Source organism: Anomaloglossus baeobatrachus, chromosome 5 (genome assembly GCF_048569485.1).
Source record: "Anomaloglossus baeobatrachus isolate aAnoBae1 chromosome 5, aAnoBae1.hap1, whole genome shotgun sequence".
NCBI lineage: Eukaryota > Metazoa > Chordata > Amphibia > Anura > Aromobatidae > Anomaloglossus > Anomaloglossus baeobatrachus.
In genome coordinates this window covers 31,066,076-31,093,575 of record NC_134357.1, presented here as the reverse complement: position 1 = coordinate 31,093,575, position 27,500 = coordinate 31,066,076, and the positions used below count along the sequence as shown (strand labels likewise).

The window sequence follows — 27,500 nt, the reverse complement described above, 5'->3', positions numbered from 1 at the left end:
ATACAAGATGAGCATAAAGCTATTGTTTGCAGTTATCTACCTCTAGTTGTGTCTAGCATTTACTTTGAACAAAAATAAAATTGCCCCATATATTTGCTCCTCAAGTCTATTCTTAAAGGAAATTGACTTTATTTCTTAAATGCATATTTTATGGACTAGAATAATTTTTTTTTTTTTTTGTATATGGGTTTTATTAAAAATTTGCACGGTTTGTCTTTTTACAAGCTTTTTCTTTGTCGCTCCATTGGGAGACCCAGACAATTGGGTGTATAGCTTCTGCCTCCGGAGGCCACACAAAGTATTACACTTTAAAAAGTGTAACCCCTCCCCTCTGCCTATACACCCCCCCGTGCATCACGGGCTCCTCAGTTTTATGCTTTGTGTTGAAGGAGGCACACATGCACTCATGCTCCCATTTTTAGTCAGCAGCAGCTGCTGATTATATCGGATGGAAGAAAAGAGGGCCCTAACAGGGCCCCCGGCATGCTCCCTTCTCACCCCACTAAGTCGGCGGTGTTGTTAAGGTTGAGGTACCCATTGCGGGTACACAGGCCGGAGCCACATGCCGTTTTCCTTCCCCATCCCTTAGGGGCTCTGGGAGAAGTGGGATCCTATCCGGTCTTCCAGGGCACTGGGACCGGGCTCCCTCCGCAGCCCCTGTGGGATTCTGTCGGACAGGAGACTGAGTATCATCAGGGACAGGGCCCTGCATCTACAGGTACTCTGTGTCCCCTTGGGGACGGTGCATGGAACACCTTGACCTCAGACGCTGCAGCGACTGCGCTGTTGGTATGAGACCGGGACTACCGCGCCGACCGCGCCTGCTTGCCGGCCGCGGTTTTTAACTTTAGTCCCCGGCTTTTGCGGCCTAGTGCCTTAAACTCCCGCCCCCGGGCCTGCCAGTCAGGGGGAAGGGCGGGACGGTCGGTCTGACGCCGACAGTGAGGGCTGGCGCACACTTGGCTGTCCTCCGCCCCCCTCACTATTCACTCTGGGGCACCAGATTCCCGCACTTTTGTGGTTACGCCCACGGCTCCCTCCTCCCCTGTGAACGCCGACGGCCATGTTTTAAGCACATTCTGCCGGTGGAGGACTTCTGGCAGCACCTCTGGGAGACCCGAGGCAGGGAATCTGGTGGCCACACACTGCTTGAGCGGTCGGTAAGCCAGGTGGCTTCTTCCCACCGGTGCTGGGCCCCCTAGAGTGCTGAACTGTATATATATATATTATATTGTATACATTTTCTCGGTTCGGCTGTACTGTTAGCTTGTGGCTATATATCCCTCAGTGATCACTCTCCTGGGAGACTACAGCATGTCGTCCGTAAAGAGCAATGGTGCCAAGACACAGGGTTATTTTGCAACCTGTACCTCTTGTGCGGCTATGCTACCTGCAGGTTCCACCTACCCTCACTGTGAGCAATGCTCGGGCCATGTGGCACTCACTCAGCCGGAGCCTGGGGCACTGGTGGGACCCTCGGCCCAGGTAGAACCGCCGGCTTCCCCTGTCCAGGCGGCAGGGACAGAGTTTGCAGCTTTTGCTGAGAAACTCTCTGAGTCACTTTCACAATCCATGGCTCAGTCTATGGACAAATGGTCTGCTAAGATACTAGAAGCTTTGCAGCCCAGACCGGCCCTTACACAGGCCCCGGGCACTGCGGGATCGCCCCCAGGCCCCTCTCGGTCTGCGACGAAGCGTGCTCCTGGGGTGGCCTCTAGTTATTACGTGGAGGACTCCGGCACGGACCACAGTCCCAGACCGGCTAAGCGGGCTCGCTTAGAATCTTCCCCGACTTCATCACGCTGTTCGGGGTCTCAGCTTGAGGACTCTCTAGAGGATGAGGCGGAGGTCGCAACCCAGGACTCTGACCCTGACGTTGCTCTCAATCTTGATACACCTGAAGGGGACGCCATAGTAAATGACCTTATAGCGTCCATCAACCAGGTGCTAGATCTTTCTCCCCCAACTCTACCTATAGAGGAGTCTGCTTCACAGCAGGAGAAACACCAATTTAGGTTTCCCAAACGTACTCGGAGTTTTTTCTTCGATCACTCGAACTTCAGAGATGCTGTCCAGAAGCACAGGACTTTCCCGGACAAGCGCTTTACTAAACGCCTTAATGACACACGTTACCCCTTCCCCTCTGACGTAGTTAAGGGTTGGGCTCAATGTCCCAAGGTGGATCCTCCAGTCTCTAGACTGGCGGCTAGATCCGTAGTAGCAGTGGCTGACGGTTCAACGCTCAAGGATGCCACGGACAGGCAGATAGAGCTCCTAATGAAATCCATCTATGAAGCCATAGGCGCGTCCTTTGCCCCAGCCTTTGCAGCAGTGTGGGCACTCCAGGCTATCTCAGCTTGTCTGTCTGAGATTAATGCAGTCACACGTACCTCTGCTCCGCAAGTAGCGTCTTTAACGTCTCAGGCGTCAGTATTTTCATCCTACGCCATGAATGCTGTCCTGGACTCGGCTAGCCGTACAGCGGTAGCATCCGCCAATTCGGTGGCAGTCCGCAGGGCCATGTGGCTACGCGAATGGAAGGCAGACTCTGCTTCCAAGAAGTTCTTGACCGGTTTGCCCTTTTCGGGCGACCGATTGTTTGGCGAACAATTGGATGAAATTATTAAGCAATCCAAGGGAAAGGACTCGTCCTTACCCCAGCCCAAACCAAAGAGACCTCAGCAACGAAAAATTCAAGCGAGGTTTCGGTCCTTTCGGCCCTCAGCCAGGTCCCAATCCTCATCGTCCAACAGGCCACAGAAGAGCCAGAGAAACTCTTCTGCATGGCGGTCTAAGTCACGTCCTCCAAAGACCGCCGGAGGCACCGTCTCCAAGGCGGCCTCCTCATGACTTTCGGCCTCCCCAAACCGCATCCTCGGTCGGTGGCAGGCTCTCCCGCTTTTGCGACGCCTGGTGGCCACATGTCCAAGACCGATGGGTGAGGGACATTCTGTCTCACGGTTACAGGATAGAGTTCAGCTCTCGTCCTCCGACTCGTTTTTTCAGAACATCTCCGCCCCCCGAGCGAACCGTTGCACTTTTTCAGGCGGTGGACACTCTGAAGACAGAAGGAGTTGTGATCCCCGTTCCCCTTCAGGAATGTGGTCGCGGCTTTTACTCGAACCTGTTCGTGGTACCAAAAAAGGACGGTTCATTCCGTCCCGTTTTGGACCTCAAATTGCTCAACAGACATGTGAGAACCAGGCGGTTTCGCATGGAATCCCTCCGCTCTGTCATCGCTTCGATGTCCCAAGGAGACTTCCTGGCATCAATCGACATCAGGGATGCCTATCTCCATGTGCCGATCGCTCCAGAGCATCAACGCTTCCTGCGTTTCGCCATTGGGGACGAACACCTTCAGTTTGTGGCACTGCCTTTCGGCCTGGCGACAGCCCCACGGGTCTTCACCAAGGTCATGGCATCCGTGGTGGCGGTCCTACATTCTCAGGGCCACTCGGTGATCCCTTACTTAGAAGATCTCCTAGTCAAGGCACCCTCCCGGGTGGCATGTCAACACAGTCTGACCGTGGCTCTGGAGACGCTCCAGAGGTTCGGGTGGATCATCAATTTCCCAAAGTCAAAATTGACTCCGACCCAATCACTGACTTACCTCGGGATGGAGTTTCATACTCTCTCAGCGATAGTCAAGCTACCGCTGGACAAACAGCGTTCGCTGCAAACAGGGGTGCAATCTCTCCTTCGGGCCCAGTCACACCCCTTGAGGCGCCTCATGCACTTCCTGGGGAAGATGGTGGCAGCAATGGAGGCAGTTCCCTTTGCGCAGTTTCATCTGCGTCCACTCCAATGGGACATTCTCAGCAAATGGGACAAGAGGTCGACATCCTTAGACAGGAACGTCTCTCTTTCTCTGGCAGCCAAGACCTCTCTTCAGTGGTGGCTTCTTCCCACTTCCCTGTCAAAGGGAAAATCTTTCCTGCCCCCATCCTGGGCTGTGGTCACGACGGACGCGAGTCTGTCAGGGTGGGGAGCGGTTTTTTTCCACCACAAGGCTCAGGGAACCTGGTCTCCGACAGAGTCTTCCCTTCAGATCAATGTTCTGGAGATAAGGGCAGTGTATCTAGCCCTAAAAGCGTTCCATCGGTGGCTGGAGGGCAGGCAGATCCGCATACAGTCGGACAACGCCACGGCGGTCGCGTACATCAACCACCAGGGCAGCACTCGCAGTCGTCAAGCCTTCCAAGAAGTTCGGTGGATTCTGCTGTGGGCGGAGGCCACAGCCTCCACCATCTCCGCGGTTCACATCCTGGGCGTAGAAAACTGGGAAGCAGACTTTCTCAGTTGCCAGGGCATGGACGCAGGGGAATGGTCTCTTCACCCAGACGTGTTTCAAGAGATCTGTTGCCGCTGGGGAACGCCGGACGTCGATCTAATGGCGTCTCGGCACAACAACAAAGTCCCGGCATTCATGGCACGGTCTCAAGATCCCAGAGCTCTGGCGGCGGACGCCTTAGTTCAGGATTGGTCGCAGTTTCGACTGCCTTATGTATTCCCTCCTCTGGCAATGCTGCCCAGAATGTTGCGCAAGATCAGGTCCGACTGCCGCCGCGCCATCCTCGTCGCTCCAGATTGGCCGAGGAGGTCGTGGTACCCGGACTTGTGGCACCTCACGGTGGGTCAACCGTGGGCGCTCCCAGACCGACCAGACTTGCTGTCTCAAGGGCCATTTTTCCATCTGAATTCTGCGGCCCTCAACCTGACTGTGTGGCCATTGAGTCCTGGCTCCTAGCGTCATCAGGGTTATCTCAAGAGGTCATTGCCACTATGAGACAGGCCAGGAAACCAACGTCAGCCAAGATCTATCACAGAGCTTGGAGGATCTTCTTAGCCTGGTGCTCTGATAAGGGGTTTACCCCCTGGCCGTTTGCCTTACCCACTTTTCTTTCCTTCCTTCAATCCGGAATGGACAAGGGTTTGTCTCTCGGCTCTCTCAAGGGACAAGTATCGGCGCTTTCAGTGTTTTTTCAAAAGCGTCTAGCCAGGCTTCCGCAGGTCCGCACGTTCCTGCAGGGAGTTTGCCACATAGTCCCACCTTACAAGAGTCCACTGGAACCCTGGGATCTCAACAGGGTTCTACGGGCTCTTCAGAAACCACCTTTCGAGCCGCTGAAGGATGTCTCTCTGTCACGTCTTTCGCAGAAGGTGGCATTTCTAGTGGCAGTTACGTCACTCCGAAGAGTGTCAGAGCTAGCAGCGCTGTCATGCAAAGCCCCCTTCCTGGTATTTCACCAGGATAAGGTGGTTCTGCGTCCGGTCCCGGACTTTCTCCCCAAAGTGGTGTCCCCTTTTCATCTCAATCAGGATATTTCCTTACCTTCATTTTGCCCTCATCCAATTCACCAATGTGAAAAGGATTTGCATTTGTTAGATCTAGTGAGGGCACTCCGGTTCTACGTGTCTCGCACGGCGCCCCTGCACCGTTCTGATGCGCTCTTTGTCCTTGTCGCTGGCCAGCGTAAGGATTCGCAGGCTTCCAAGTCAACCTTGGCTCGGTGGATCAAGGAACCGATTCTTGAAGCCTACCGTTCTTCTGGGCTTCCGCTTCCTTTGGGGCTGAAAGCCCATTCTACCAGAGCCGTGGGTGCGTCCTGGGCATTGCGGCACCGGGCTACGGCTCAGCAGGTGTGTCAGGCGGCTACCTGGTCGAGTCTGCACACTTTCACGAAACACTATCAGGTGCATACCTACGCTTCGGCGGATGCCAGTCTAGGTAGGCTAGTCCTTCAGGCGGCGGTTGCCCACCTGTAAGAGGAGGGCCGTTGTTGGCTCTTTTTATCAGGGTATTATTTTACCCACCCAGGGACTGCTTTTGGACGTCCCAATTGTCTGGGTCTCCCAATGGAGCGACAAAGAAGAAGGGAATTTTGTTTACTTACCGTAAATTCCTTTTCTTCTAGCTCCTATTGGGAGACCCAGCACCCGCCCCTGTTCCCTTCGGGCTGTTGTTCTTTTGTGTACACATGTTGTTCATGTTGAATTGTTCTTTTGGTTCATGGTTTTCAGTTCTCCGAACATCCTTCGGATTGAATTTACCTTAGACCAATTTATAAGTATCCTCCTTCCTGCTTTTGCACCAAAACTGAGGAGCCCGTGATGCACGGGGGGGTGTATAGGCAGAGGGGAGGGGTTACACTTTTTAAAGTGTAATACTTTGTGTGACCTCCGGAGGCAGAAGCTATACACCCAATTGTCTGGGTCTCCCAATAGGAGCTAGAAGAAAAGGAATTTACGGTAAGTAAACAAAATTCCCTTCTTGTTTCTTACTTTCTGCAGAATGAGTTAACTGAGAATCCTTCAGTGAGCTCCCTTTTGAATGGGAGTTTTACTGAACTTCATGTGATCATTAATCCTCCCAGAGGAGCTCAATAAAAGATGCGAGGATTAGCTCACTGACAGATTCTTAGTTGACTTATCCTGCAGCTCGCAATAGCCAGTGTAACTCAAAGGCTGTAAATGGCAAATGGTGCAAAATTTGTAATGAAAACCAATTGAAAAATTACTTTTGGCTCAAATGTGTATACAGCGGTTTTCCTCTTTCAGGCTAAGCCCTCTACTACCCAGTGTTGTTTAAAATTGGTGAATCCAAATGATATTCATCCCTCCTGGGACCAGCGCTGACTCTCCATTGCTGCTCTGGTCTTTGTGTTTAGCTGCAGCAGTAACAGCATTGCTACAATGCAAATTAAACTCTGCAGATAATCACTGTGATTGGCTGCAGAGGTGATTTGCACAGCAGTCAGTCATGCTGTCACTTCAGTGGCCAAAATACAGACTGGAGCAGGACTGGACACAATCTGATTTTATTATTTTTATGGACCTTTAAGGGGATGAAACTGAAAGTGGAAAATCCCTTTTAATTTTTTTTATGATATAAAAGTCATTTTTGCAATTGGTTTCATTAGCACTTTTGTCTGTGAACTAATTTATTTTTTATTTGCTTTCTACTAAGCTTCTCTCTGGTGATCAATGATGACTTGAAAGTGCAGTAAAAGAGTGAAAAATGCCCTTTCATGGGAAGCTCACTGAATGGTTCTCAGTTAACTCCTTCTGCAGCCAACATTGTGCTGGTGAACAGATATTCTGTAAAATCCAAACGGTGCAAATTTTTTAATGAAACCCAATTGCAATATTTCTTTTCAGTGCAAAATACATGCAGTTAAGTACAAAATATGGATGAATTAAAGAAAAAACAAAAAAACAAACATGCATGTAATAATGAATAGATATGGATGGATTAAAAAAAATAAAAATAAATAAAAGACGGTCATACAAGACCCCACTCTTCTGCGAGGTTTCAATACCAAGAATATTCCTCCAAATCGTGAACGAAACAGAATTTTTACAGAAACAGTCCCTGCGTGTAACACTAGGTGGCAGCACAGTCCATACTGAGTTTTGATCCATTCTGTGTGTGACGTCTCCCCGCAGCGGAGCCGGATTCAGCTTCATTTTTGCCTGGCTGCTGATGTTGGTGACGGGCGTGCTGTTCGTTGTCGGAGGAAATGGCTACACGTCTTTCTGTAAACCATGGGGCAATCAGCAGCTATATCAGGTGCCGTATTATTGACTTATTGTATATTAGTTGGTGATGGCAGTATTATATAGTATTTGGCTGTAGAATGGCGGTATTATGTAGCATTAAGCTATTTTGCTTCCATTTATTAAAGCGGCCACATTTCTCTTTATTTCCAGGTGGTGGATGAAAACGTCAATCTAAGCACATTGCTGAAAACAAACCTCAATAACCTGAACCTGAGTACTATGTATCGGTATGTAGACGAAAGAAATCAGAGCACCCCATAGAGCCGCACTACAGCTTAAGCTGGGTTCACACATAGCGACAACGACGTCGCTGTTACGTCACCATTTTCTGTGACGTAACAGCGACCTAGTAAATTGCTGTTATGACACGCGTCACTGTGGAAGCCATGCTGCACTTGGTAACTAAGGTAAATATCGGGTAACCATTACCCGATATTTACCTTGGTTACCAGCGCACATGCTTAGCGCTGGCTCCCTGCTCTCCTAGCCAAGGTACACATAGGGTTAATTACCCGATGTGTACTCCGGCTCCATGTGCAGGGAGCCAGCGCTATTAAGCGGTGCGCTTTCACGCTGCCAGTGCCGGCTCCCTGCTCACGTAGCTGGAGTACACATCGGGTAATTAACCCGATGTGTACTCTGGCTGTGTGCAGGGAGCCAGCACTGGCAGTGTGAGAGCGGCGGTGCTAGTAACTTATGTAAATATCGGGTAACCAAGGAAATGGCTTCTTGGTTACCCGATATTTACCTTGGTTACAGCTTACCGCAGCTGCCAGACGCCGGCTCCTGCTCCCTGCTCGCTTCAGTTCGTCGCTCTCTCGCTGTCACACACAGCGATGTGCGCTTCACAGCGGGAGAGCGACGAGCAAAAAATGAAGCAGGACATTCAGCAACGAGCGGCGACCTCACAGCAGGGGCCGGGTCGTTGCTGGATGTCACACACAGCGACAGCGACAGCGACGGGACGTCGCTGCTACGTCACAGAAAATGGTGACGTAGCAGCGACGTCGTTGTCGCCGTCGCTGTGTGTGACACCACCTTAATGCTCTGTTATTGAAATTACTGTCTACTGATTACATTCATACTATATCTGTATAGGAGAAAGTTAGTTGTTTTTGTGACTTAATTCAATCTTACTTTAGTTGTCTGCTGCCACCACTAGAGGGAGCTCATTGCATACAAATTTATACAGCCACCACTAGGGGGAGCTCACTACATACAGATTTATACAGCCACTACTAGAGGGAGCTCACTACATACAGATTTATACAGCCACCACTAGAGGGAGCTCACTACATACAGATTTATACAGCCACCACTAGAGGAAGCTCACTACATACAGATTTATACAGCCTCCACTAGAGGGAGCTCACTACATACAGATTTATACAGTCACCACTAGAGGGAGCTCACTACATACAGATTTATACAGCCACCACTAGAGGGAGCGCATTGCATACAAATTTATACAGCCACCACTAGGGGGAGCTCACTGCATACAGATTTATACAGCCACCACTAGGGGGAGCTCATTGCATACAGATTTATACAGCCACCACTAGAGGAAGCTCACTACATACAGATTTATACAGCCTCCACTAGAGGGAGCTCACTACATACAGATTTATACAGTCACCACTAGAGGGAGCTCACTACATACAGATTTATACAGCCACCACTAGAGGGAGCGCATTGCATACAAATTTATACAGCCACCACTAGGGGAAGCTCACTACATACAGATTTATACAGCCACCACTAGGGGAAGCTCACTACATACAGATTTATACAGCCACCACTAGAGGGAGCTCACTACATACAGATTTATACAGCCACTACTAGAGGGAGCTCACTGCATACAGATTTATACAGCCACCACTAGAGGGAGCTCACTACATACAGATTTATACAGCCACCACTAGAGGGAGCTCACTACATACAGATTTATACAGTCTCCACTAGAGGGAGCTCATTGCATACAGATTTATACAGCCACCATTAGGGGAAGCTCACTACATACAGATTTATACAGCCACCACTAGAGGAAGCTCACTGCATACAGATTTATACAGCCACCACTAGAGGGAGCTCACTACATACAAATTTATACAGCCACCACTAGGGGAAGCTCACTACATACAGATTTATACAGCCACCACTAGAGGGAGCGCATTGCATACAAATTTATACAGCCACCACTAGGGGAACCTCACTACATACAGATTTATACAGCCACCACTAGGGGAAGCTCACTACATACAGATTTATACAGCCACCACTAGAGGGAGCTCACTACATACAGATTTATACAGCCACTACTAGAGGGAGCTCACTGCATACAGATTTATATAGCCACCACTAGGGGGGGCTCATTGCATACAGATTTATACAGCCACCATTAGGGGAAGCTCACTACATACAGATTTATACAGCCACCACTAGAGGGAGCTCACTACATACAGATTTATACAGCCACCACTAGAGGGAGCTCACTACATACAGATTTATACAGCCACCACTAGAGGGAGCTCACTGCATACAGATTTATACAGCCTCCACTAGAGGGAGCTCACTACATACAAATTTATACAGCCACCACTAGAGGGAGCTCACTACATACAAATTTATACAGCCACCACTAGGCGGAGCTCACTACATACAGATTTATACAGCCACCACTAGGGGGAGCTCATTGCATACAAATTTATACAGTCACCACTAGGGGGGAGCTCATTGCATACAGATTTATACAGTCACCACTAAGGGGGGAGCTCATTGCATAAAAATGTATACAGCCACCACTAGGGGGAGTCACTACATACAGATTTATACAGCCACCACTAGAGGTAGCTCATTGCATACAGATTTATATAGCCATCACTAGGGGGATTTCATTGCTTACAAATTTATACAGCCAACACTAGGGGGATCACATTACATACAAATGTATATAGCCATCACTAGGAGGAGCTCATTGTATACAAATGTATACAGCCACTACAAGGGGGAGCTCACTGCATAAACAGTGGGAATTCAAATGGGAGCTTTTAATCATGTATGAAGTGAACTTCCCCTAGTGGTGGCTGTATAAATCTGTATGCAGTGAGCTCACCCTAGTGGTGGCTGTATATATCTGAATGTAGTGAGCTCCCTCTAGTGGTGGCTGTATAAATCTGTATGTAGTGAGCTCCTCCTAGTGGTGGCTGTATATATCTGTATGTAGTGAGCTCCCTCTAGTGGTGGCTGTATAAATCTGTATATAGTGAGCTCACCCTAGTGGTGGCTGTATAAATCTGTATGTAGTGAGCTTCCGCTAGTGGTGGCTGTATAAATCTGTATGTACTGAGCTCTCCCTAGTGGTGGCTGTATAAATCTGTATGTAGTGAGCTCACCCTAGTGGTGGCTGTATAAATCTGTATGTAGTGAGCTCCTCCTAGTGGTGGCTGTATAAATCTGTATGTAGTGAGCTCCCTCTAGTGGTGGCTCTATAAATCTGTATATAGTGAGCTCACCCTAGTGGTGGCTGTATAAATCTGTATGTAGTGAGCTCCCCCTAGTGGTGGCTGTATAAATCTGTATGTACTGAGCTCTCCCTAGTGGTGGCTGTATAAATCTGTATGTAGTGAGCTCACCCTAGTGGTGGCTGTATAAATCTGTATGTAGGGAGCTCCTCCTAGTGGTGTCTGTATATATCTGTATGTAGTGATTTCCCTCTAGTGGTGGCTGTATAAATCTGTATGTAGTGAGCTCCTCCTAGTGGTGGCTGTATATATCTGTATGTAGTGATTTCCCTCTAGTGGTGGCTGTATATATCTGTATGTAGTGAGCTCCTCCTAGTGGTGGCTATATAAATCTGTATGTAGTGAGCTCTTCCTAGTGGTGGCTGTATAAATTTGTATGTAGTGAGCTCCCCCTAGTGGTGGCTGTATACATCTGTATGTAGTGAGCTCCCCTAGAGTTGTCTCTATAAATCTGTACAGTGAGCACACCCTAGTAATGGCTGCGTAAATCTGTATGCAGTGAGCTCCCCCTAGTGGTGGCTGCGTAAATCTGTATGCAGTGAGCTCCCCCTAGTGGTGGCTGTATAAATCTGTATGCAGTGAGCTCCCCCTAGTGGTGGCTGTATAAATCTGTATGCAGTGAGCTCCCCCTAGTGGTGGCTGTATAAATCTGTATGCAGTGAGCTCCCCCTAGTGGTTGATGTATAAATCTGTATGTAGTGAGCTCCCCCTAGAGGTGGCTGTATAAATCTGTATGTAGTGAGCTCCCCCTAGTGGTTGATGTATAAATCTGTATGTAGTGAGCTCCCCCTAGAGGTGGCTGTATAAATCTGTATGTAGTGAGCTCCCCCTAGAGGTGGCTGTATAAATCTATACAGTGAGCACACCCTAGTAATGGCTGCGTAAATCTGTATGCAGTGAGCTCCCCCTAGTGGTTGATGTATATACCTGTATGCAGTGAGCTCCTTCTAGTAGTGATTGAATAAATTTGAATGAAGTGAGTTTCCCCTTGTGACAACCTTTTGAGAAATTAATATAGTGAAAGAGATATTTTCCGGTCGTCTTTTTTTTTTTTTTTTTTATTTTCATTTTTTTTTGTATACAATCTTCCTAGCATTAACAAAGAATAATCAATTAATACTCTCATTACCGATTCTTCGCCATGCTCATTCCATCTTTTCCCTAGTCTATCTGCTCCAAGTTCTACCTTCTGCAGCCAATCACTGTCTGTGGATATGACATATTACCTCCACCTGGATCACCATAGTGGTCAATGATTGGCTGCAGCGGTCATATGTTCATGACGGGAAAAGTAAAGATGGGAGAGGTAAACCATTGTAGGGAAACTATTGCTGCTTTTACTATTTCTTGTGGGGCTTTTTTTCCAAAGTTGTTCATTCTAGGCGGCCGGGCAACCACTTTTAATTAAATTAGATTGTAAGCCTTTTTTCCTTCCTTAGATAAATCCAGCCTTTTTCCTTGTAGATCCCCTTTTAGTTGTGGTCTTTGCCAAGCCGCAGTTTCCATTTTTTCTGTTCTTCTCTTGCAGCGACTGTCAGAATGACAATTCTTTATGGAATACACTAAATCTGAACTCTATGTACAACCTGGACAGCTATCTGAATATCAGCAAGGTGAGTACGGCTGCTATCAACTGTACAACGGTGACGTCCTGTAGCTTAGAGGACCTTTCACTTGATATGAATATGTAGTTTTCTTTACCTGGAGTAAATGCCGCTGTTCTCCTGAATCCATCGCTGTTTTCCATTTGTTTCTGCTCCTCTCCGTTCCTGAGATATGGCCTTTTTTCTCCTGTGTATAAATCTAACTTTGATGGTCAAGTGAGCGTGGTTCCCAATTTTCTTTAAGTGCCACACCCACTTGACCAATAAGTCTAGATTTATATACAGAGAAGAAAGAATCGTATCTCAGGAACGGAGAGGCGCAGAAACAAAAGATAAACAACGCCGGATTCAGGAGAACAGCGGCATTTACACCAGGTAAAAATATACATATTTTTGGCAAGAGACCGGTCCTCTTTAAGATGTTGCTGTAGACGTAATAAGTATTTATTTATTTTTTAAACATTAAATTTTATTAGAACATAAAATCATATTACAACATATCTGTTTGAACAGTGCTAATACTTCTTATCACTACAAGTTATTTGGAAAGGATGAGGAAGGGGAGAGGTGATGACATCAGATTGTACCCGTGTGTTACCCGCAATGTTACAGCTCTACATTCACAGTGTTTAATCTGAAGGATAGCCAGCTATCCCATTTTTTGAGGAATAGTGATGTCTTGTTATTATGGGATGCTTTGTTTGTTGTTACTATCCTTTAAAAGATGTTAGTGTTCGGTTGGGACGACTCTGGCGAGGGGTTGGGGCGGCTCTGGCGAGGGGTTTGGGTCTAGCTCTGGCGAGGGGTCTGGGGCTAGCTCTGGCGAGGGGTCTGGGGCTAGCTCTGGCGAGGGGTCTGGGGCTAGCTCTGGCGAGGGGTCTGGGGCTAGCTCTGGCGAGGGTTCTGGGTCTAGCTCTGGCGAGGGTTCTGGGTCTAGCTTTGGCGAGGATTCTGGGTCTAGCTCTGGCGAGGGGTCTGGGGCTAGCTCTGGCGAGGGGTCTGGGGCTAGCTCTGGCGAGGGGTCTGGGGCTAGCTCTCGCGAGGGGTCTGGGGCTAGCTCTGGCGAGGGGTCTGGGGCTAGCTCTGGCGAGGGTTCTGGGTCTAGCTCTGGCGAGGGTTCTGGGTCTAGCTTTGGCGAGGATTCTGGGTCTAGCTCTGGCGAGGGGTCTGGGGCTAGCTCTGGCGAGGGGTCTGGGGCTAGCTCTGGCGAGGGGTCTGGGGCTAGCTCTCGCGAGGGGTCTGGGGCTAGCTCTGGCGAGGGGTCTGGGTCTAGCTCTGGCGAGGGGTCTGGGGCTAGCTCTGGCGAGGGGTCTGGGCCTAGCTCTGGCGAGGGGTCGGGGCCTAGCTCTGGCGAGGTGTCGGGGTCTAGCTCTGGCGAGGGGTCTGGGTCTAGCTCTGGCGAGGGGTCCGGGTCTAGCTCTGGCGAGGGGTCCGGGTCTAGCTCTGGCGAGGGGTCTGGGTCTAGCTCTGGCGAGGGGTCGGGGTCTAGCTCTGGCGAGGGGTCGGGGTCTAGCTCTGGCGAGGGGTCGGGGTCTAGCTCTGGCGAGGGGTCGGAGGCTAGCTCTGGCGAGGGGTCGGGGTCTAGCTCTGGCGAGGGGTCGGGGACGGCTCTGGCAAGGGGTTGGGGACGGCTCTGGTGAGGGGACGGCTCTGGCAAGGGGTCGGGGACGGCTCTGGTGAGGGGACGGCTCTGGCAAGGGGTTGGGGACGGCTCTGGTGAGGGGACGGCTCTGGCAAGGGGTCAGTGCGGCTCTGGTGAGGGGTCAGAGACTGCTCTAGTGAGGGGTCAGTGCGGCTCTGGTGAGGGGTCAGAGACTGCTCTAGTGAGGGGTCAGGGCGGCTCTGGTGAGGGGTCAGAGACTGCTCTAGTGAGGGGTCAGAGCGGCTCTGGTGAGGGGTCAGAGACTGCTCTAGTGAGGGGTCAGGGCGGCTCTGGTGAGGGGTCAGAGACTGCTCTAGTGAGGGGTCAGTGCGGCTCTGGTGAGGGGTCAGAGACTGCTCTAGTGAGGGGTCAGGGCGGCTCTGGTGAGGGGTCAGAGACTGCTCTAGTGAGGGGTCAGGGCGGCTCTGGTGAGGGGTCAGAGACTGCTCTAGTGAGGGGTCAGGGTGGCTCTGGTGAGGTTACCTTCTGTCTGTGCCATGTCTTGGGGATGTTGATTAGACACTTACTCAACTCGTATAAATTCATGATCCTGGCTCTACATGGTACAGTACTAACCTGAGAGTTGCCGGGCTTCACAATAAGCATCTTCCTAATAATGCACCAATTGCTTGTTTCATCATGTTACATTTCATGGAGGTGACCTGAATGTGCCCCTGGGATTCCGTAATCTGACGAGATCTTTCCTCTCCAGTACACAGGGGACGTGAATACCACCCTCGAGAACACGGACATCAAGATAGATAACATCACCTTCCTGAGCAGCAGCCAGAAAGACAAAGTCAACACCGTGATTGCATCCGGGATAGACACCTACAACTTCTCCGACTTCAACCAGCAGGTACAGAAAAACCATGATGGAGTGCGCAGGACACCTAACCGGCGAGGGGTCAACAAGGCGGCTTCAGGGGGTTCTCCTGCCTCATACATTTATGGCAAATCTATGGGTGGGACATCACAAAAATCTGATCTATGCTCATCCCACTAATGTGCCCCACAAGTATCTCGCCATATGTGGCGAATAAGGCCAAGTGCACAGAGGTCTTGGAGGCAAGTTTTTTTAGTGTAAACCTCTTCAGGAGACTCCTTCTATGGAGGATTTTCAGGAAGAGTTTGTTTTCTTTGTCGCTCCATTGGGAGACCCAGACAATTGGGTGTATAGCTTATGCCTCCGGAGGTCACACAAAGCATTACACTTAAAAGTGTAAACCCCTCCCCTCTGCCTATACACCCGCCCGTGCATCACGGGCTCCTCAGTTTTATTGCTTTGTGGAAGGAGGCACACATCCACGCAAGCTCCACATTTTAGTCAGCAGCAGCTGCTGACTATATCGGATGGAAGAAAAGTGGGCCCATACAGGGCCCCCAGCATGCTCCCTTCTCACCCCACTCGGGTTGGCGGTGCTGTTAAGGTTGAGGTACCCATTGTGGGTACAAAGGCTGGAGCCACATGCCGTTTTCCTTCCCCATCCCTTAGGGGCTCTGGGTGAAGTGGGATCCTGACCGGTCACCAGGCGCTGGGACCGCGCTCCCTCCGCAGCCCCTGGGGGAATCTGCTGGACAGGAGCCGGGTATCATCACTTATCCTGGTGCTCTGATCAGGGTTTTATTCCATGGCCATTTGCCTTGCCCACTTTTCTGTCTTTCCTTCAATCCGGAATGGAAAAGGGGCTGTCTCTCGGCTCTCTTAAGGGACAAGTCTCGGCGCTCTCTGTATTTTTTCAAAAGCGTCTAGCAAGGCTTCCGCAAGTACGCACGTTCCTGCAGGGGGTTTGCCACATAGTCCCCCCTTACAAGCGCCCGCTAGAACCCTGGGATCTGAACAGGGTGCTAATGGCTCTTCAGAAACCACCTTTCGAGCCAATGAGAGATATTTCTCTTTCTCGCCTCTCGCAGAAGGTGGTCTTCCTAGTGGCAGTCACATCACTTCGCAGAGTGTCTGAGCTAGCTGCACTGTCATGCAAAGCTCCCTTCCTGGTGTTTCACCAGGACAAGGTGGTTCTGCGTCCGGTTCCGGAATTTCTCCCGAAGGTGGTATCCCCTTTTCATCTCAATCAGGATATCTCCTTACCTTCTTTTTGTCCTCATCCAGTTCACCAATGTGAAAAGGATTTGCACTTGTTAGATCTTGTGAGAGCACTCCGGCTCTACATTTCTCGTACGGCGCCCCTGCGCCGCTCGGATGCGCTCTTTGTCCTTGTCGCTGGCCAGCGTAAAGGGTCGCAGGCTTCCAAGTCAACCTTGGCTCGGTGGATCAAGGAACCAATTCTTGAAGCCTACCGTTCTTCTGGCCTTCCGGTTCCTTCAGGACTGAAAGCCCATTCTACCAGAGCCGTGGGTGCGTCCTGGGCATTGCGGCACCAGGCTACGGCTCAGCAGGTGTGTCAGGCGGCTACCTGGTCGAGTCTGCACACTTTCACAAAGCACTATCAGGTGCATACCTACGCTTCGGCAGATGCCAGCTTAGGTAGGCGAGTCCTCCAGGCGGCGGTTGCCCACCTGTAGGAAGGGGCCGTCTTTCGGCTCTATTACCGGGGTATTCTTTACCCACCCAGGGACTGCTTTTGGACGTCCCAATTGTCTGGGTCTCCCAATGGAGCGACAAAGAAGAAGGGAATTTTGTTTACTTACCGTAAATTCCTTTTCTTCTAGCTCCAATTGGGAGACCCAGCACCCGCCCCTGTTCCCTTCGGGCTGTTGTTCTTTTGTGTACACATGTTGTTCATGTTGAATTGTTCTTGGTTCATGGTTTAAGTTCTCCGAACATCCTTCGGATTGAATTTACCTTAGACCAATTTATAAGTTTCCTCCTTCCTGCTTTTGCACCAAAACTGAGGAGCCCGTGATGCACGGGAGGGTGTATAGGCAGAGGGGAGGGGTTTACACTTTTAAGTGTAATGCTTTGTGTGACCTCCGGAGGCAGAAGCTATACACCCAATTGTCTGGGTCTCCCAATTGGAGCTAGAAGAAAAGGAATTTACGGTAAGTAAACAAAATTCCCTTCTTTCCTGAAATAGTTTAAAGATTTTTCCTTTTTCTTTTCCTTCTTTTTTGTTTCCTTTTTTTTTTTTTTCCTTTTTCTTTATTTCTTACTTTTTTTTTCCCTCTTTCTTTTTCCTTTCTTCTTTTTTCTTTTTCTCCAAATAAAAAAAGACCTCCTTAAGGCTTTGTGATTATGGAGGCTTGTAATGAGTTGTCTGGCAATGGGTATCAGGTCCAATAATTTTTTTTTTTTTGGGGCAAGGGGATGGGGGGGTCCGACTCCTCCTGCTCCCTTTTCTCTGCTTTTGCTGACTTTGTGAACACTTGTGCAGTGGTTGCTCCCATATTGTGCAGCACACATCCTGTTCTTTTGATCTGTGGGGTCTCTGGGTGTCAAAACCCCCTCCCCAACGCACCCCCACAATCTGCTATTTCTCATAAATGGTGATGCCCTTTAGGGGAACCAGACATCGACACAACTTCTGTACAAGTTCTCCATTTTTATTTTTGTCGGGGGCTATTTAGCTCTGCCCTCTAGTGGAGCTGGTTGGGAGGGTATAACACTATTTTTATATTGATCTAATTGCAGTCAGCCAAGAACATTACCAAAACGGATCTCAGGTCATTTGCAAACAAGCTGAACACCATGGCGAGCAGTGTGGTAAGTCATCAGATCAGCCCGGATTTGTGATATTTTGCTTCATGTAATGACAAAATGTTTCCTGACGCGTTGTGACCCATCCGGCACCGTAGGCTGAAATGCAATGTTTGCCGATTACAGGCAATAATGTTGAATATAGAAACGTAAAAATTCCGAAATGCGCGTTGGGGTTTTCTTCTGCTTTTCCATACATAAACCACAGAGATTTGCTCAGGAGCTGAGCCCGCACCACGTCCTGCGGTTGTTGACTGATGCCAATCCCTCATTTTAACCCAATATAATGCGCTGTACATGCAGTATATAGAAGTGATCAGACTATTGCAGGGTCAAGTACGCTAAAGGGACTAATAAATAAATAAAAAACAATCTGAAAAGTTTGAATCCCTTGACAAAATTAAAAAAATAAAAATAAAATAAAAATAGCAGATTTGGTGTTGCCGTGTGCGTAACTGTACAAATTTAATAAAATATTATAACTTTATCCCATATGGTGAATGTTGATATGGGAGGAAAATGGATTAAAATGAGTTAACTGATGATCCTTCAGGGACCGGAGAGGTTTTCACTGTGATTCGTAATTATATTAAAGCTCAACTCAACTTTCATTCATTCTGTGGTTATAGATCAGCAAAAAGGAGCTCTGTAAAAGACGGAGAATAGTTACAAACTGCTTGCCAGAAGGAGCTCACTGATGAATTGTCAGTTAACTCGCTCTTTGCACAACACAATAGGCAAGGAATTAATCTTAAAAGCCAAATGGGGTGACATTTTTTAATGAAATCAAATAGCACAACTGGTTTTTAGGCCAAAATATATACATTTAATTGGAAAAAAGCAAACCACCTCCTTCTTTATAGTGCGTACAGCGGGGAACAGGTCCGGCTGCCGCCCTGAGACTGATCTTTTCAGGAAGGGTCACGCTCTGATGGATGGAATGGGATAAGTTTCTGATATTTTTTAAAAAATGTTTTTCTTAACAGGGAAATCCAACTAAGAAGGATCTCCAGGACGAGGCCATCGCTCTGCAGAATCTCCAAAATTCAATTGACAACATCATGGTCCCACAAATTGTGAGTGTATTCACGGAGTACAGCAATGAATTGTGTTATATAGTGCATGATATAGTTGTAGAATTTATGCATTTTGCTGGTTTTGTGCATTGGACGTGGTATAAAAGCAATGACCTAAACACAAGGAGGCGACCCAGTGCCCCCACCTAGATAAGAACCGACACGTAACGGTTATCATCACATCTTCTAGATGGCATTTCCTAAACCTAATGTCTACCTTACAGAAAAACCTCAATACAAGTATAAACAACTTACAGAACAAAGCAAAAGCCTTACCGGTAAGTCAGCCTAAATGTCTCCTCTCATGGGATAAGTTGGGGTGGGGGGGCGCTGTTGCATTGATAGCTATAGAAAATGTTTTGCCTCAGCAATGGTGAAAAGTGGTACTGCAGGTAATGAACCAAAGAAAGGGAAGCGTCGTCTATAGATCGTCAACAGTGTGTGTGTGTATATATATATGTATATATATATGTATGTGTGTATATGTATATATATATATATATATATATATATATATATATATATATATATATATAATATAAAATGTGTGTGTGTGCATGTATGTATATATATATATATATATATATATATAATTATTATTTTTTTTTTTTTGAGAAAAGGAATAGACGCACACTGTTAAAAACCAAAATAAATTCTACCTAAAAAATATTAATGAAGGTATTTGGAATATTATAATGGCCATTGTAATACTAGCCCAGTGCCCCTTCACGGCACCCTCCTTTGCTGGGTCCTACTCTAAGGCCAGGGTGTGTTCATTAGTCTGCACACTTTATTTCACTAAGCACCTTAATGTTTATTACTGTGCATACCTAGGCTTACGTTTCGGCATCTAATGCATGCATTTGCTACAGACATTGCCTTTTGGGGTTATATAGGACTATACACCTAATGTATCTGCTATCTGCGGTCTGTACGATTACCCCGGAATCACCAATGACTTTAGAGGTGGTCTGAACCAGGTGTTCATGTGTGTTGTCCCAATCTTTCTGTCCACTGAAGGATGAGTGTACCCTGTCTGTGACCCTTGACTTTATCTGTTTTTCATCATCTATTTGAGGGCTTTCTTAGGGACATTACAGGGTCAGCCACCGCAGAGTGGGGGCGCCATTTTCGTAGCTATCAGGGTGCCGACCCCCGCGGTAGGTAGTGGACAGGAGGGAGGGCTATTGTAAAGGGTAAGCATCTTACCTTCTTCCCTCTTTATTTCACATTGTATTTGCACAAAGGTTGTGGATTTTAAATAAGTATCAATAAAATTCAAGATTTTTAAAGGGTTATATGATTAGTTACACAACACCCCCCCCTTTTTTTCATACAGTTTCATGAGTATGGCCAGCTTTCTGACAGGTCCCATTGATATTAACTCCTGGGTTGAGGACGCAAATCAGGCGTTCTGCACAAAGGAAACTCCTGAAGGTGGGATTGGTGTCACCTCCCTCAAGACCAAGTTTGGTGATTTGTACTCATCTTATAAAGAGTACACGAAATCTTGGTGGGAGATTAAGGCTCTTGAAAACTACCTCAAGAACAGAATTGTTCCCAAAGGCCTGAGAATTAATCTTCACCCATCCCCCCGTACCTCAAGTTCTAGGCTTTTGGAAGCGTGGCAGAAGGAATCAATAGAGTCCTCCCTTAGATTCATGACATTGCTGATACAGGAGGAGAGGACACTTTTGGAACAAGCCACCACCAAATTAAACTTAGACATAGAGAGCATCCTCAAATTTAAATCAGATCCTGACTTTAACAAGAGGGAGAGTGCCTTACAGGTCTCTATAGAGAAATATCAAGGTTACATCAAAGAAAGGAAGCATCTGCAATTTCAGAGAGATCTTAGAGAGTTCTCCACGAACCAGGCCAAAGGGATACTGATATCTCCTCTTCGGATCAGGAGGTATCGGACACCGAAAGGGTTGGAGGAGAAGCCCGGTTTAATAATAGAGGCAGACGGCAGAATAGAAGATGGAGACGGGGAGGAAGGAATATCTATCCCACAAGAGATCCCATAAACACGAGATCCTTTGGACAGGAATCTGGGTGTGCATATGTATCCACTTCTGCAGCATCAGGTGGAACAAAGACTCCATCTTTTTTAGAGCAGGGGGTCTCCCGGGCCTATCATCTAAGGAACCGGGTGAATTAACGGCTGAGCTAACACAGGGTGGAGGGCTGAATAGGAGTCAAATTATCAATTTATCCAACTTTATTCCCAATGAGAAGCAGTATAACATCTTAAGAAAGGGTCTTTCATTCGTACCCACGAATGATTATAATTGCTTTCATTGGGTTAAAGACATACAGCTCTTTGGGAGAAAATTAAAATGGAGAAAATTCTTCCTTAAAAATGATAGAGAGAGCTGTAGGAGGTTGGGACTGTCTGATGATGACATAGAGGGATTTCGGTCTCTCATGGGACTCCTTCAAGAACAGGACATTGCTAACAGTAATGGACGTGGCCCCTTCACTAAGCTAAAAGCCAAGAGTGTGAGGATGCCCCCGCAGGGTGACACTACCAATATTGATTTGTTTTTGAACCTTGTAGAGAGGGACCTCAAAAAGATCCCCCGTAGGAATGATGGATTTGATCGTAACCTCACTGATGATGAATTTTTGGCACTGCAAGACCTGGAAAAAAATGAGAATATAATAATAAAACCCTCTGATAAGGGTGGGAACCTTGTGATTTTGAGCCATGATAAGTATCTTGAGATGTGCCACCGTGTATTGAAAGATAGACATACATATGAAGTGCTTACCTCCAACCCTCTGGAGGATTATAGAGCATCCCTACTCACGATACTTGAGGAAGCAAGGACTAGTGGCCTGTTGAGCAATAATGAATTTGATTTTTTGAAACCCGTTTGCCCAGTCATGCCAACCTTTTATACCTTGCCCAAGGTTCATAAGGGGCTGGAGCTGTTGAAGGGCCGCCCCATTGTATCGGGTGTGGATTCGTTTACGCAAAACAGCGGCATTTATGTTGATGAGGTCTTGCGTCCTTTTGTCATCTCACTTCCATCGTATACACGTGACACAGCCGACCTATTAGGGAAGCTGGATGGGATTTCGGTTGGAGAGGACGTCCTTCTGGCTTCAATTGATGTGGAGGCTCTATATAGCAATATACCTCACACTCTGGGATTAAAAGCAATCGAATATTATCTGAACACAAGAACTAGGGAACATCGGGATCATAATCGATTCCTGTTGAATTTACTGGATTTCATATTACATCATAACCTCTTTAGATTCGACGGTAAGTACTTCCACCAGCTCAGGGGGACAGCTATGGGGAGCCCTTGTGCCCCCTCGTATGCTAACCTCTTCCTGGGCTGGTGGGAAGAAACCGTCGTCTTTACGGATGGGGACCACTGGTGGCAGCCACATATTTTGTTGTGGTCAAGATATATAGACGACGTATTTGTCCTATGGTCAGGGTCCAGTGAATCATTTGTGAGGTTTGTAGAGTTGCTTAATATGAATGAACTAAATCTTCATTTCACCTTTGAGGCAGATATAAAAGAACTACCCTTTTTGGATGTGATCATCAAGAAAGAGCCAGACGGAGTCCTCTCCACCAGTACTTATCGCAAGCCCACTTCAACTAACAATCTTTTGAGGTGGGATAGTCATCATCCTTTCCCACTAAGGAATGGCATTCCCAAAGGTCAATACCTTCGGCTGAGACGGAATTGCTCAACTATGGAGACGTATCAGTCTCAGGCGAGGGATATGACCAGACGTTTTGTAGATAGAGGCTACCCCTCTAAAGTATTATATCAGGCTAGGGACCATGCGGAAAAGCAGGATAGAACAGTACTCTTACATGGTTGCGGTAGAAAAAAGAAAGAAGACGAAGATATTACCAGACTGATTGGCACATTTGATTGCCAGAGCGAGCGGGTCCGCAGAGTACTTTTTAAACATTGGGATATTTTGACTCTGGATCCCGATGTAAAGCACATGATCTCACAGAGACCGAGCATCACGTACAGGAAAGGGAGGTCCCTTAGGGACAGATTGGTCCATAGCTGCTACACCAGACCAAAACCCCCCGGCACGTGGTTAGATAGAGGTATATGTGGTTTTTACAGGTGTGGAGATTGTTCCTATTGTAACTCCATGAGACCTGCGAAGTCCGCCAGAAGCTCAAAAAATGGGAGAGAATTCTTCCTAAGGTCCTTCGCTAACTGCAAGACGATGGGACTGATATATGTGGCCACGTGTACTTGTCCCATGGACTATGTGGGGAAGACAAAGAGGGAGTTACGAAGGAGGGTTGGAGAGCACCTTGGTGACATACGGAATAAACGGGATACCCCCCTGGGGAGACATATGAATTCTCGGCATGGGGGTAATATTCATGAAGTAAAATTCCAGGTACTGGAGGTGGTGAAGAGCAATCCCAGAGGTGGTGACCATGATAAGACTCTGTTGAGAAAGGAGTGCGAATGGATTTTCAGAATGGAGTCTGTCCAGCCCGGAGGTTTGAATGAGCAGATTTCATACGCCTGTTTTCTCTGATTCCTGGAGTTGATTCTAGGGTTTCCTGGAGTTGGCTGGCCCGAATCCCGTTATAGGGAGGTAATATTGACCTAACGCACATGTTCATATGTGTAATGGATTCAGATTGGTGCTGGAGTGGGTGCTCCGTCCCTTTGCCTGTCGCCCCCCCCCCCCCCCACGTGTCTGGCGTGTTCCCCCAATCCTGCATATCTGTCCCAGTTTCCTGGATATCCCTGTTTATCTGATGGTGCTTTCTCGATGTAAATTTGGTGGTGTGACGTTATAGCATATGGTCATTAATGCGACCCCTGGGTTGTTATAAGTATAGCCTGTATGTATATACAGGATGTCCCCAGGTTAAAGCAGGATTATATATGAAAGTAAATTTTGAGAATCTAAGATGCCCATTAGAATCTGGGGGTAATATATCTTCCCCCGCCTCTCCATTAATAAGTTATAGCATCCCATTGTGGGAGTGGTTGAGGGATGACATCTATTGTGGGGCGGGTATGCTTTTGCTGTTCCCCGCCCATGCATCCGGCCGTATGTAACCGCGTGACGTCACTTCCGGTTTCGGCCACTGACGTCACTTCCGGTTTCGGGCAGTGACGTCACTTCCGGTTCCGCCTGACGTTCCGATCGTGGAACGCAAGCGGCGTCACACCATGGAATGCATCAGGGGGCGTTCCCAGAGGCATCTTGCTAGTATGTATGATTCCAAAATAGATGGTCTGTGAACGGGACAAATCATGTGGTTCACCGGTGCGATAATCACGCGCCCTTCTACTGTACATATTGCTGGAGGGATTTAACATCTGAAAAGGGATCTTGTTGTAATATTACATCATGAGGGCGGGGCATGCTGTGATGGGGGGCGTGCTTGGGCATGTGGGGGAGGGGAGGGGGGACGGGCTGTTTGGCTGGGGATGGAGGTGGCCCACTACCGGCAGGGTTTAAAAGGAGAGCCAAGTGTATCGGCTCTCCCCCTTTATTCTGACATCATGCTGTCCTGAAACCGGTTGGCAAAGCCTTGTATCAAGCCTCCTGATGATCCGTGTCCGGAGAAACGCGTAGAGGCGGAACCGGGGCGATTCTGGGACTCACACAAGAACCCTCCTCACACGATAAGTGTTTGATGTGTTTTATTTTTGACCAACCTCAATGATCATATTTGGTTGTTCCTAGGCAGTTGCACTGGGTATGCACTGATTTATTTTGTGCAGGAGCAAACCGGCCGTATGGAAGAGCCAGCATCGGAGGCCAGGGTGTGTTCATTAGTCTGCACACTTTATTTCACTAAGCACCTTAATGTTTATTACTGTGCATACCTAGGCTTACGTTTCGGCATCTAATGCATGCATTTGCTACAGACATTGCCTTTTGGGGTTATATAGGACTATACACCTAATGTATCTGCTATCTGCGGTCTGTACGATTACCCCGGAATCACCAATGACTTTAGAGGTGGTCTGAACCAGGTGTTCATGTGTGTTGTCCCAATCTTTCTGTCCACTGAAGGATGAGTGTACCCTGTCTGTGACCCTTGACTTTATCTGTTTTTCATCATCTATTTGAGGGCTTTCTTAGGGACATTACAGGGTCAGCCACCGCAGAGTGGGGGCGCCATTTTCGTAGCTATCAGGGTGCCGACCCCCGCGGTAGGTAGTGGACAGGAGGGAGGGCTATTGTAAAGGGTAAGCATCTTACCTTCTTCCCTCTTTATTTCACATTGTATTTGCACAAAGGTTGTGGATTTTAAATAAGTATCAATAAAATTCAAGATTTTTAAAGGGTTATATGATTAGTCCTACTCTAAACTGCATCTTTTCTGAGCTTTAAAAACCTATAAAACCAATTGGTGAACACAAAGAAGGCTAATGAAGCCGCCAGGAGCTTGAGTGCAAATCCAGCAAACAGGGCACCACTCCCTGTTGCTGTAATATTATATATATAGTTACTTAGGTTGAAAAAAGACCTAGGTCCATCTAGTTCACCCTTCCTCCACCAGTTCTACATTTGGTCACTAAGTCATTAGAACCAACAATGTTGTGTACTGAGGAAATCCTCCAGCCCTGATATAAAAGCTGTTCTAGTATCTGCCATTACTACCTCTTGTGGTCGGCATTCCACAGTCTGACTGCTCTATCTGCAAAGAACCCTTTCCTATTTAGCTGCCGGAATCGCTTTTCTTCCACTCGCAGTGAGTGCCCCCTGGTCCTTAGTATTGTCTTTGGAAGGAATAAGTCATGTGCCAGTCCTTTATATTGACCACACATGTATTTATACATATAAATGAGATCTCCTCTGAGACGTCTTTTTTCTAAGCTAAACATATTTAACTTTTTCAACCCCTCATCATATGGGCGGCCTCCATTACTTGTAGTAGTCTACAGTCATGGCCAAAAGTTTTGAGAATGACACCAAAATTATATTTTCACATGATCTGTTGCCCTCTGGTTTTTAATTGTGTTTGTCTGATGTTTACATCACATACAGAAATATAATTGCTATCATATTATGAGACCAAAAGGTTCTATTGACAGTTAGAATGAGTTAATGCAGCAAGTCAATATTTGCAGTGTTGACCCTTCTTCAGGACCTCTGCAATTCTCCCCGGCATGCTCTCAATGACCTTCTGGAGCAAATCCTGACTGATCGCTGTCCATTCTTGCATAAGCAATGCTTGCATTTTGCCAGAATTTGTTGGTTTTTGTTTGTCCACCCGTCTCTTGATGATTGCCCACAAGTTCTCAATGGGATTAAGATCTGGGGAGTTTCCAGGCGGTGGACCCAAAATCTCTGTTTTGTTCCATGAGCCATTTAGTGATCACCTTTGCTTTATGGCAAGGTGCTCCATCATGCCGGAAAAGGCATTGTTGGGTGCCAAACTGCTCTTGGACAGTTGGGAGACGTTGCTCTTGGAGCACATTCTGGTACCATTCTTTATTCATGGCTGTGTTTTTAGGCAAGACTGTGAGTGGTGCGATTCCCTTGGCTGAGAAGCAGCCCCACACATGAATGGTTTCAGGATGCTTAACAGTTGGCATGAGACAAGACTGGTGGTAGCGCTCACCTCTTCTTCTCCTAAGAAGCTGTTTTCCAGATGTCCCAAACAATCGAAAAGGGGATTCATCTGAGAAAATGACTTTACCCCAGTCCTCAGCAGTCCACTCCCTGTACCTTTTGCAGAATATCAGTCAGTCCCTGATGTTTTTTCTGGAGAGAAGTGGCTTCTTTGCTGCCCTCCTTGAAACCAGGCCTTGCTCAAGCAGTCTCCGCCTCACAGTGCGTGCAGAAGCACTCACACCAGCCTGCTGCCATTGCTGAGCTAGCTCGCCACTGCTGGTAGTCCCATCCCGCAGCTGAAACAGTTTTAAGATACGGTCCTGGCGTTTGCTGGTCCTTCTTGGGCGCCCTGGAGCCTTTTTAGCAACAATGGAAGCTCTCTCCTTGAAGTTCTTGATGATGCGATAGATTGTTACTGAGGTGCAATCTTTGTAGCTGCGATACTCTTCCCTGTTAGGCCATTTTTGTGCAGAGCAATGATGGCTACGTGTTTTAGAGATAACCATGGTTAACTGAAGAGAAACAATGATACCAAGCACCAGCCTCCTTTTAAAGTGTCCAGTGGTGTCATTCTTACTTAATCATGACTGATTGATCGCCAGCCCTGTCCTCAACAACACCCACACCTGTGTTAATGGAACAATCACTAAAACAATGTTAGCTGCTCCTTTTAAGGCAGGAATGCAATGATGTTGAAATGTGTTTTGGGGGTTAAAGTTCATTTTCTTAGCCAATATTGACTTTGCAAGTAATTGCTGTTAAGCTGATCACTCTTTATGACATTCTGGAGTATATGCAAATTGCCATTAGAAAAACTTAAGCAGTAGACTTTGTAAAAATTAATATTTG

The 27,500-nt window shown here is 47.6% G+C and overlaps 1 protein-coding gene across 1 annotated transcript in view; it reads left to right on the top strand.

The window, feature by feature from the left end:
* Positions 1-27,500, top strand: part of LOC142310738 (prominin-1-A-like) — a 135,031-nt gene that overhangs the window by 97,485 nt on the left and 10,046 nt on the right. Inside the window, exons 13-19 of the mRNA XM_075348370.1 lie at positions 7,447-7,570; positions 7,711-7,787; positions 12,610-12,694; positions 15,040-15,186; positions 17,917-17,988; positions 18,969-19,058; positions 19,283-19,336. Of these exons, the coding sequence (XP_075204485.1) occupies positions 7,447-7,570; positions 7,711-7,787; positions 12,610-12,694; positions 15,040-15,186; positions 17,917-17,988; positions 18,969-19,058; positions 19,283-19,336 (649 nt within the window). The remainder of the gene's footprint in view (positions 1-7,446; positions 7,571-7,710; positions 7,788-12,609; positions 12,695-15,039; positions 15,187-17,916; positions 17,989-18,968; positions 19,059-19,282; positions 19,337-27,500) is intronic.